Consider the following 12,572-nt stretch of genomic DNA (forward strand, 5'->3'; position numbering starts at 1 on the left):
GAGAACACACCTTGATGGGTTCGGAGGTGGGGGAAGCACGCTGAGGGCTGTCCAATTGGCTCAGGAACCTGTCAAGGAGGAGTGAGGCAAACCCGTTGAGCTGGCTGCTCAGCACAGGCCTGTTTTACCAGTCGTTAAATGCAGTGGTAGTGAGATGAAGCCCTTGGGTCCCAATTGATTCACTGGTGCACACGCTGGCTAATGCCTCTGCTGGACAGGTATGGTGTGGTGTTGGGGACGATTATGCAGCAGACAGGCTGCCTTCTGGATTTAATGAAGTCCTCTCACCCTTCTTCAAACTTGTTGGTGGGGAATCATAAAACCCAATAAAAACCAAAAGATGCTGTAAATCAGGAGCAAAAACAAAGTTGCTGGAAAAGCTCAGCAGGCCTGGCAACATCTGTGAAGAAAAAATCGGAGTTAACGTTTTGGGTCTGGTTCTGAGGAAAGGCCACAGGACCTGAAATGTTAACTCTGATTTTTTTTCTTCACAGATGCTGCCAGAACTTCTGAGCTTTTCCAGCAGCTTTGTTTTTGAATCATAAAACACATTCTGCTAATTGGTTTCTCTCTCCACAGGCATTGCCTGACCTCAGTATTTCTTGTGTTTTCTGCTTCTTTTAACACAGTGTTGATCATGTAATGTAAATGAATCTGTTCTCTACAAAATAATTATTTCCTGCAATGTAATGTACTATAAGTAACCTTCTACTTCCTGTAGTATTATTCACATTTAGGTTTCTCGAGCCACAGACTGTTCCTTCAAAATAAAAAAATCTTTCTCTCTCCATCTCCTGTAGGATAAAGTTTCACCTTCATCAACTGTTAAGAAATAAAGCACACTTCAAAAACTGGAAGATAACATAACTTCTGTAGTATCTGGACATGAACGAAGCAAAAAATGCCCCTTGTAACTCAGGGGTTGTTATAGAGAACAAGCTGAACGTTTTGACACAAGAAACAGCTTTTCAAAATAAAAGTAAAAATCACCCAACGCCCTCAAAAAGCCAAGCTCCAAATAGTCATGAACAGATCTTTGTAAAGATGGATGCATTAAGCTCAGAATGCACACCACATGTAACAGCTAAGCAGACAACTTCTGACAAAAACCCATCTGTAGGAGAGCAGGGATCAAATAATGCACCTGAACACCAATTGATGGTAACCCAACAAGAAAATGAGGCACAACGTGTGAAAAGAATGCCTGGGCAGTCAAGTCAAGATTATGACACAGACACAAAGAACGCTGCTAATCTCACATCTGAGGCTGCAGCAACAGCAGAACCAAGCATGAAATGTTCTGATGACAAAATTGCTGAGCAAGTGACTGGTATATTGGCAAATGGAATCAACTGTGACTCGAAAGTTGGGGAGGATGCTGACAAAAGCTCAGAAAACATCATACTCATGCAGCTGGCTGAGAAAAAAGACAGCACTACTTTTTTGGAGCAGAGCTCAGCATGTGGCAAGGATACACAGATGAAACACTCTGCAGAAGATGTGCAGAAAAGGTAATTTACTGCAGGAGATGCATCAAGATTCTGCAGTTTCTTTAACTAACTAGACATAGCTGCTGATTATGACATTTTGTAGTTATGCCAGTTTTGATGCCTATCGAATAATTTCAGGATTATGGGGAACAATAAATAAAACTGCTTTTGGATGCAATATTATGCATATTCAAACCATATATCAATTAAATAGACCAAAAGTACTGCAAAAGCTGGAATCGTGCAGATTTTGAGATCACAATGTCCTTTTTTATAGTTTGTTTATTGCCTTTGAGAATTGATGGAAACAAATAACAGTTTTGCATTTAATGACACTTAACATGTAGATACTGTAAATATTGGCAAATATCAAACTCATGATTAATAGTTAACTCACAATTATTTTCACCCTAAAGCTTCGTGGTATAAGTGGGACTGCATCTGTGCTTACTTTTCAAGTCTATTGTGTCTGTCTTCTACTTTCTTCTTGTAAGTTGATAGACTGAATGAGGTGATGCTTACTGATTCTCAGTTTCTGCTTGGGAGAGATGGAAATATTCTATTATCTCCTGGAGTTGGTTGAGTCTTTATCTTGTATTCAAGCCAGCATGCCAAAGCTAACACAATTCCACGAACACTTGTTCCCCTTCATTTGTGCTATGTGCTTCACAAATGCTTAATCCTACAATTTGCGAATGCAATTTATGCCCATCTCCACCGCCACCATTACCAACTCTATGTCCCATCAGTGGAGTGGATATATATGTCCTGGCTACTATAGGAAGATAATACTGAAGACTTGATCTGGTTGGTTTGCATCAGCCTTTGGGCACTACCATTTTTTTCTTTTCTGGAATTCTAGGAATAAATTGGTCATTGAATTTTTAGATAGCAAGATACTGTTTTATCTCAACATTTTTCTGCATGGGGTAATGACTCTGTGAATAAGGAACAGAAAAGGGTAATGCTTATCTCTGACCTCATCATTCTTTCCAATTCCAATATAGCTTCTTAGCCTACAATCTCCAGTATCCTCTCATCTCGAGTTAAGGACTGAAACTTATGAAATTACTTTCCTGTCTGCATGTATTTTCAACAGTTGTATATACACATGTATTCCTCAAACAATTAGCAAAGGACATATGTTTAAACCTGAAATGCAAGAAAAATATGGGCCAAATGCTGGCAAATGGGACTAGACTAATTTAGGATATCTGGTTGGAATGGATGAGTTGGACCAAAGGGGCTATGCAACTCTATGACTCTATGATTATAATGACACCATAGCCTTAGTCAGGTAAGGGGATGCTTGTGTGTCATAAATCTTCTATTATTTCCGTAAATATTGCCATCCATAAGTAGCTTTTCTGGTTCTGTTGCTTCACTACTTTTGCAACCAGTTCAAGCTAAGTTGTGTTACTTTTTAAAGGATAATAGCATAGTTTGGAATCATAACAATAGCATCCTATCGTGATGTATTTCAAACAAATACAGCAAAATGGATCTGATCATTCCAAACGAAGAATAAGTGAACTCTTGGTGCATGATGATAGATATGAAATGTTAATCTGTCTGGCAGGTGGATATTCAGGCAAATTATGATTACCTTCATATAGATGACTTGGCAACTTGTCTTTGTATAATACACAGTGCAGAATATATCATATTTTCTGCATTAGATATTATCTTACTCGAATTTCAGACAGTCACATAACTTTCCGATACAATGCATGTGGCTGGTTCTTTGGTTGCTTGTTCAAGTCAACAGATTTTAATTTTTTTTGTTTATGGAGGATCTATCCTAAATTTAACTTTAGATGCCTATTACTTGGTGCTTTATTTAAAAGATTACTGAGAATATGGATATGTTTTCTGACAAAATTGGAATTTTGTAATGAACTTATTTTAAAGTTGTTTGTAAAATAAGTGGTTAAAAATCCTGACATTTGACTGTAAATGATGCAATTTTTTTGAAATATGTGAAGTGTAAGCATTCTTACTTAAAAGTTTCTGGACCCATTATGTTTCTTCCTTTCCTTCGCTTGGTTCCAGGCATCTATGAGGGGAGAAAAAGATTCTCTACAGCATTATATCTCCAAAGTTAAGCTTTTTTTGCCAAATTATTTTTTTTTTATTCTTATACATGACATTACCAACCCAATTCACTCAGAATGACCCAACTTAGTTTGACCCACAATTGTCACAAAATAGATTTTTTGGAGTAATTTTCTGACTTTGCCTTCCTAATCTGGAGTTGAGCCTCAGCTCATCTGCTGCTGAAATGTCATTCATATCTTTATTATTTTTCGACTTTACTATTTCAATGTATTTTTGGCTGGTCTCCCATATTTTACTGATTAAACTTGAGGTCATCCAAACCTTTGCTTGCGCCCTGATCATATCAAATTCCAATCAGCTAGCACCCCTTGCTTGCTGACCTACGTTGGCTCCTAGTGAAGAAGCACTTTGATTTTAAAATTTCTTGCTTTCCATTTCCATCAATGTTCATCATTCTAATTTTTGTAAATAATAATTGTAAGCTGTAGCCCAAAATAAAATGTAGAATAGAATATACTCTCCTGTCCATTGAGAACATTAGATATGACCACAAATAAAAAGATGGTGGTGAGGGTTTAGCATTTGATTCCCGAGGACCCTATATATTCCCTAGGTATTGGACAGAGAAATGTACTTTCTGGGTCACAGAATTGCAGACCTGTCTTCTGTTGTAATTTGTAGTGTTGAATCACAAAAAGAACAAAAAGAACCAACATTTAAAAGTCTAAAAAGGTATCACCTTTGATCCATTGGCTGCTCTGATACTTTCCTTGATGGGGGAATTTTCTCGAAAAAGATCCAACTTTCTTCATACCTTCTGCAGAACACCTCTCCACCCCCACAGCTAGATTTTGGAATGACTGTGTTCTTTCCCTGCTTTGGCTGTTAAATTCGTTACTAATTCCCTTTTAAAAGTGGTTAGTAATCCTTTCAGAGCTGCTAGAACAGAATGTTCCATCCCTTAACACTTGGGTGCTCCCAATGCATTGTGTGTATTGCACTGGGACTTCAGATGTTCTCATTCAACAAGCTAGTTTCACTTTATAGTTGCAGGTGTACTCAGCATACCATGATCCTTGGCACAAAGCACTGCAATATTTGCTGATGTAACTCTCAATTCATAAGATTACATCTTTGAAGAGAAGTGATTTTTTTTATAAGTGGAATTACATTGGAAAAAATATACTTGAGACCATACAGTTTATCCTTTAATACTTCTAGCATTATTTTTTCTTAGTAAAGGAATAAAACTGTCATTTTAATGAAATCCAGTATTGTCTCCACCTAGTTTAAGAAGTGTTAAATCTAAGTGTCTTGCCTTTTCATACCCTTTAATCTGACATCAGGAATAATAATGCAACAATCAAGTAGATGAAATCAATATTTTTTTCACGTATATTTGTTGATTTTGATTCTTTTTCATTTTGTTTCAGGTTTTCATGACTAACATTTGCAAAATGTTCCTTCTTTCCAAAGATGTATTTTTGCTTGTTCAATAAAAGAGTAAATGCCTACATTATACTGTTAAGTTTTTAAATTAATTTAAAATTTCACTAAACATTATTCTTTGTTGTAATGGTTTATTAACAGGCTGATAGTTGGAGAGACAATACCTAATGGTGCAACTGTAGAAAAAGAACAAGTCCAAGTGAAGGACAGTCGAGATGGATTCAGTTCTACATTTGAAAGAATTGTGGAATCTGACCTTATGAAGGGCACTTCATACAGTAGCCTGGATTCTTTGGACATGTTGTCACTGACCGATGAAACAGATAGCTGTATCAGTTTTGAAGCCCCTCTCACACCTCTAATTCAACAACGTATCAAGGAAACCCCAGAACTACTACAGCAGAAATTGGTTCAGGTTGCTGAACAGCGGGAGATCCTGGAAGCTGGAGTTAGCAATGACCAGGAACATCAGTCTAGGATGAATGAGGGAAGTGTTGAAAGTCCACTGAGACACTCACTTACCAGCAGCAGGTCTGAGAATGTCCTTAGTAGATCCTCTTTGAAGTCAATGCCAAATGGTTTGCACAATGAGAGGGATGAACTAGAAGATGACATCACCAAGATAGTTAAATCCATCAGGTAAATACTCTGAGTAAAAGCATTTTCAATGTATCATAATTGTGGTGGAAATTGTTATGTTAAACATTATTATCTTTTAAAAATATATATTTACAAAATCTTACAATTTAATGATGGAAATTTGATATTTTGTTGCTCTTAACACATTAGGTGTAATTATCAGAAAATTGTAAACTCTGAATCTATGATTTCCATCTAATGAAATGTTGAATGGAATATTGTGGGCTAGGAGTCTCAAATGATTCACATAGATCAAAACAGCAGTTGTTCAACAGTGGTGGAGAAGGCTTGATTTAAGAGGAAGTTTTTGGGAAACTTTTGAAAGTGGAGGAGTTATCTAGCAAAGCAGAAGAGTTTAAGAATATAATAGGAAAAAGAATGGGATGTTTAGCAAATGGGAGGAGGCTTCTGTATTCTGGTACTGCAGCCCAGGGGTATGGACCATTGCACCAACCAAGTACCAATATGGGAACACAAGCAACATTTACAAGATTAAAACCACTGAAACACAAGGCTGCTTAGAAGCATGCTGGGAGGATCTTAGTTGTTGTTGGGAATGTTAAATGGAAGCAGGTTTGCCCAGAAGCCTGATGTCTTTAGTTTTTTTTTGATTTTACCATTCGTGGCAACCATGGAAGGTGAGCTTCACATATTAATGTGGCAGAATAACACATAAGATATTTAAAAGGACAATTAACTGGAATTTGATGTTACACTTTGGATTTTATTGATGGCACCCAAGGACGATAGGGCTTCAGAAGATCATCTGTTTAAAGTAGGTAGTAAGTGAAAGCTGCATACTGGTTCTCTCAGCCAACTAGCAAAAGAGCCAAAGACAAAAATAGAAAATGCTGGAAAAGCTCAGCAGGTCTGGCAGCAGCTGTGGAGAGAATCAGAGCTAACATTAGTTCTGAGGAAGGGTCACTCGACCCAAAATGTTAACTCTGATTCTCTGAACAGATGCTGCCAGACCTGCTGAGCTTTTCCAGCAATTTCTATTTTTGTCTCTGATTTACAGCATCTGCAATCCTTTTGTTTTTTAATCAATAGAACCAGTGTGTGGTGACATGGAGGATGGTGCTCATTGGGGATTGTCAGTGATCACAAAAAGGGAAAAATGGAGCAAGCATTGAGGAAGCCATGTTTCCAATTTAATATTTCCTCCCAAGGAATGAAGTCAGGAAAAGGTTTGGGGACGTGGGGTTTGGGAGGCAGTGTAATTCTGGATAGAATGCCTAAGAGAGAGTCCCACAGGCCTCATATGCTAAGGGTTGAGAGCTGCCTTAGTTGTTGGTACAGCACAAAGGGAGGGGGTTTGTTGGGGTATGCTGAGAAGCAAGAGTGCCACACAGTGTGGGCATGATGGCGAAAGGTGCAGTGAATCTTACCAACAAGTAAGAAAGGCTATCCCCAACAGACAGTCCTCAAGTCACAACTGGGGTATCTCCTGATGTCCATATGGCAGTATTAGCAATGACTGCAGCTCTTCAGGGAGGCAATCACTGTCTTTGAGCTATTCTACACAATGAGCTGTAATACTTGCAAGTTGGTGGCTATCCATTATCAGTAGCTCCAAAGACCATCTTGATTTTCATGGAGATGTATGTACAATATTTCATTCTATGACCTGTCTGTGCAACAAGGAGGTGATTAGAGTCATGTTCAGCAGAGTAAGTGCCTGAGTGCATTGACACATTGATCTAGGCATTCAGGAGATGAAGTCTGTTGGCTTTAGGGGCCATCACTGGATTCTCCAGACGCAGTGCAGTCAATGACACTCATGTGACATCAAGGCCACCACTCAGAGACCAGGGGCTTTTATCAAAAGAAAGGGTTTCCACTCATTCAATGTTCATTTGCTTTTTTTGACAACTGAACGTAGATACTTCAAGTGGGTATATGGTTCCCCGAAAGCAGCTGAGACACCTATATACTTCAGTAGGTCAAATGCTACAGCTTATCTCAAACCACCATGTATCTTGGATAGATATGAGGAGACAGGAGTTATCACTAGAAACATAGATAATCACTCCTGTGAGGAACGCATGCATAAATGCAGTGGAAAGGTCCAACACCTGCCATAAGTCAACATTCAATCAGGCCATTCAGTTTCTGAAGAAATGATTCAGGTGCCTAGTTTGATGTGATGGAACCCTTCAATATGCTGCAGTCAGGGTCTTGCTTATCACTCTGGTCTGCTGTACATAACTTGCTGCTGCAGAGAGAGTAGGACATGAATAAGGAAGAAATTGTTGATTGCAATGGCTCTTCAGATGATGAGGATACAGAGGAACATGAGATGAGGGACTCTTCGTATCACAGGCAAAGTTGAATGCAGTATGCCCTCATACATAGACATTTATTGTAACGCGTCAGCTCTTTCAGAAACTGAAAGAGGTCTGGATTTTAGTGAACTGAAGCAGGTCATTGATACGATTGTGACACAGGATTCAACTTCTTTGAGTGGCTCTGTGGCTGCTGTCTGCCTCTATGAAGCTTGCTCAGGTGAGCTGGTCTTCTCTCTGCATCCGTGCGGGAACGATCTCATGTATTGCCCTTGTAGTCTGGAGGAGAACCTGCACGGAGGTATCTTTAATCATGGGGCCAACTGATGCATTCTTACTCCTGTGGAAGGCAGCAGTCAGATAGAAGACTGTTGTTTAAAGGCATTGGCTAGACACCAATGGACAGATGGAAAACTCTTGGTTGATGAGAACATTCAGGTGACACTGTTTGCGGTTAGCCTGAGGGCCACTCCAGTATTGCATCAGTCTTGCTTCCAGCCGCTGCCGTTCAAATCAATGGCCTCTGTGCCTGCCCTGCTGTGAGATAATGTGTGATTGCCTCTGCATGTCTGACTAGCAGAGGGTCTGCCTTTCAATGCTGCCACAAAGACCTTCAGCCTTGACACGAAATCCAGCCATAATGTTAGCCACATGACACCTTTACTCATACTGTACTGTATTTTGCCCAAAAGACTGGATGCAGTTACATTACAAAACCATTGAGTGGCAGTGCTTCAATCTTTTATTTACAATAAACAAAGTTGGAGTATTCTGCTTAAAACTTCTACCCGGATATTACAACTTTGCACTACCACACTACCCATGATGAACAATGCTGCTATCCATTTATTTGTTCCTTTACAAATGCACACTCTGTTCTCAAACCTCAAATTTTCTGTGTGCTCGCTCTGAAGATTCTTGGGCTGTTCCAGAGTGGAATTTCCCACACAGGAATTTTATTCTTAGTCTGAGCTTTTGAGAAGCCGAGATACTCAGCAAATATTTCCATGGTCTTGCTCAGCAAGCCATGTGATTATTCCTGTTATCTCTATCCTCATTTGAAAAGTTAGATATACTACTAACTTATTTTGCCTCAGTGCAGAGTTCTTGTCTGCTTAAAGTGCTCCCCCTTGAGAGAAGTCCACAGAGGCTTGTATCTTATCACCAAGTTATCCTTTATTTACACATGCCTGCCTCTTGCACCTAGAGCATCTCAGAGGAAATTCATCCTTTTCTTCAGCCAGTAAAAGTGTCACGACTGTGACATCCTCCGTGTCCATCTCAAATTCCAAGATTTCTTCGACGCTAAATGAAGGGGAAGAACCTGTGGAGTTTCTTTTTGGTGGCTTGGCCTCAAATCTCATTTGATAACATGCTGTAAATTTAGGAGCTGGATTAAAGGTGGTATACAAATGGAAATTTTATTGACTATTCTATCCTTTGTGCAGAAGTGAAGAGACTGGTGTTTAATTAGCTGTCTGCCTGCCACCATCATATACTACCGATCTGGTGGGATTTCCTGACGTCAGCTGAATTAAATTTTCAAAGTAACATTGTGCCTGCTGCTGATAACTCACAATTTGAAAACTCTTAAACTGTAAGTATTTTTTTCTGCCTGGTGAGGAAGGCACTGATTATTAAGTTCTGCTTGAGAAGTTCAGACATCTGGAGGAGGTCTCTCTTTCCACTTGCTTTTTGAACCAGCTTCTGCTGGAAGGTGGAAAGGGAATGTAGCTCTGTTTGGAAATGTGTAGAATAAACCTAAACTTTTTCTTTTAACCTGTACTAAGTAGATAGGCAAAGAATACATTCACAACAAGTTATATCTGAACTTGTTATTCAATGTTGGATGTTGCAGATTCCAAACTCTCAGAAAATGTTGCTGTTATTTTGAAGCTTCACAAGTGCTCATTTTACAGCAGGCCACACTTTATTACTACTGTTTAAAATCTGCACTGAAGGTAAAATCATCATAGTCCTACCGGACCATATGGCTGCTCTCTCATTAGAGAGAGATGACTAGTGGTGGTTTAACCTGAGAGTCACCATGCCTCAGGTGAAGGTAGAGTTTGAGAAGGAGAGTCCTTCACAGTAACCTCAGCTGGTAAAGGAATTGAACTCATGCTGTTGGCCATCCAGCCAACTGAGCTAACCAACCCCCAAAATCTGGACTATCATCACATTGGCAGTCAGAAAGTTGGTGTACAACATAAACTCACAGAAAAAAACACACGCATGTTGACCTACTCTCGCATGAAATAGGATTTAAGGTGGACATCTGAATGTGACTCTCTATCTCTTCAAACATCTCACATGCTTCTCTCATTGTAGGACAAAGTGAAAACTAATAGGTGGTAACTAATCCAATTGGAGCAAAGCCTCATGACTTTTTTTTTATTTATTCATCTGTGGTTTGTGGGCATTGCCGGCTGGCCAGCATTTATTGCCCGTCCCTAGTTGCCCTTGAGATGGTGGTGGTGAGCAGCCTTCTTGAATTGCTGCAGTCTACCTGCTGTTGGTTGACCCCTAATTCCATTAGGGAGGGAATTCCAGGATTTTGACCCGGAACGGTGATAAATTTCCAAGTCAGGATGGCGAGTGGCTTGGAGGGGAACGAGAAGGTGATGGTGTTCCCATTTTTGCTGTCCTTGCCCTTCTAGATGAAAGTAGTCATGGGTTTGGAAAGTGCCGTCTGAGGATCTTTGGCAAATTTCTGCAGTCCATCTTGTAGATAGTACATCCTGCTGCTAATGAGCATCGGTGGTATAAGGAGTAGATGCTTGGGGTGTAGTGCCAATCTAGTGGGCTGCTTTGTCTTGGGTGGTATCCAGCTTCTTGAATGTTGTTGGGGCTGCACTTATCCAGGCAAATAGGGAGTATTCCATCACACTCCTGACTTGTGCCTTTTAGATGGTGGACAGGCTGTGGGGAGTCAGGAGGTGAGTTACTCGCCACAGTATTGCTAGCATCTGACCTGCTCTTGTAGCCACTGTGTTTATGTGGTGAGTCTGGTTGAGTTTCTGGTCAATGATAACCCCCAGGCTGTTGATAGTGGGGAATTCAGTGATGGTAACACCATTGAATGTCAAGGGATGGTGGTGAGATTGTCTCTTATTGGTGATGGTCATAGCCTGGCATTTGTATAGCGCAAATCGCGCTTGCCATTTGTCAGCTCCAGCCTGGATATTGTCCAGATCTTGTCACATTTGAACATGGACTGCTTCAGTATCTGAGGAGTCACAAATGGTGCTGAACATTGTGAAATCATCAGTGAACACCCCCACTTCTGACCTTATGATGGAGGGCAGGTCATTGACAAAGCAGCTGAAGGTGGTTGGGCCTAGGACACTACCCTGAGGAACTCCTGCAGAGATGTCCTGGAGTTGAGATGACTGACCCCCAACAACCACAACCATCTTCTTTTGTCTCAGGTATGACTCCAATCACTGGAGAATGTGCCCCCTAATACCCATTGATTCTGGTTTAGCTAGGGCTTCTTTGTGACACACACACACGAATGCAGCTTAAATGTCAAGGGCAGTCACTCTCATCTCACCTCCTGAATTCAACTCTTTTGCCAATGTTTGAACCAAGGCTATAATGAGGTCAGGAGCTGAGTGGCCCTGGCAGAACCTAAACTGGGAATCACTGAGCAGATTATTGCTGAGCAGGTGCTGCTTGATAGCGCTGTTGATGACACCTTCCATCACTTTACTGATGATCGATAGTAGACTGATGGGGCGGTAATTGGCCAGGTTTGATTTGTCCTGCTTTTTATGTACAGGACATACCCGGTGAAGGAACACAGGCCCAGATTTTCATGTCAGCGGCAGAGCATATGTGCCCATTAGGATCTCCTAAGTGTCAAAAGGAGCAACAGGGACTTGAGTTGTTCACCACTCTGCAGTTTGGAACATGCAAGCTTTAATCCTTCAAAGTATTATGTTAGACATTCTGTTGCCACAGAACCTTGAAAGTGATAAGTTGAAGTGAAAGGCTTTCCCACAGTTCAGGATAAATCCCGTCATTGTCTAATTACCATGCTATGAATAACCTTTGATCAATTACTATCTTACAAAATAAATCTTAATTTTGTAAAGCAGAGGACACAAGGAGACATTTTTTTTCCCTAGAAATTGCTGATATAGAATATTTTATAAATTATTTCATGAAGAACTGTTAGTTTTTTTTAATTGTAAGAATTCTCTCTACAAATTTTGTTTAAAATTAAAAGCTAAAGCATTGTTTGAATTAAAACTATTTGAATTGAACCTGTATAATAATTATAATGTTAATATGACTGTATTTTCTATAGCCTAAAGTACATGATTGTTTTCTACACAAACAGGAACAGGACCAACAAATTGAAAGTGCGTATGAAGTGCAGGTTCCATTTTAACTGGTTCCTTCGTGTGCTGAGATTCATACACTGATTGATTATGCTATTTAGTATCTGCCAGGAATATTTAATATCACAGGACTGGAATTCATACAATCAAATTATTGTGTCACTGAGTAGAAAATGATTGAAACATGTTAGCCTAAGTGATACCATCTGGTGTTTTTCATATAGCAATTCCATAATTGTTTCTCTTTTGCCACACGTTTTATATTGTATGCCTTTTCATAGCAGATACAAAAATATTGTCTA

General features: G+C 39.7%; 1 protein-coding gene across 1 annotated transcript in view; it reads left to right on the forward strand.

Moving 5' to 3' along the window:
• Nucleotides 1-885: 885 nt before the first annotated feature.
• The window catches only part of psd2 (pleckstrin and Sec7 domain containing 2), a 125,872-nt gene continuing 114,185 nt past the window's right edge, over nucleotides 886-12,572 (forward strand). The window contains exons 1-2 of the mRNA XM_048603837.1: nucleotides 886-1,511; nucleotides 5,139-5,636. Of these exons, the coding sequence (XP_048459794.1) occupies nucleotides 886-1,511; nucleotides 5,139-5,636 (1,124 nt within the window). The remainder of the gene's footprint in view (nucleotides 1,512-5,138; nucleotides 5,637-12,572) is intronic.

The sequence above is a fragment of the Rhincodon typus genome, chromosome 12 (assembly GCF_021869965.1).
Source record: "Rhincodon typus isolate 14 chromosome 12, sRhiTyp1.1, whole genome shotgun sequence".
Taxonomy (NCBI): domain Eukaryota; kingdom Metazoa; phylum Chordata; class Chondrichthyes; order Orectolobiformes; family Rhincodontidae; genus Rhincodon; species Rhincodon typus.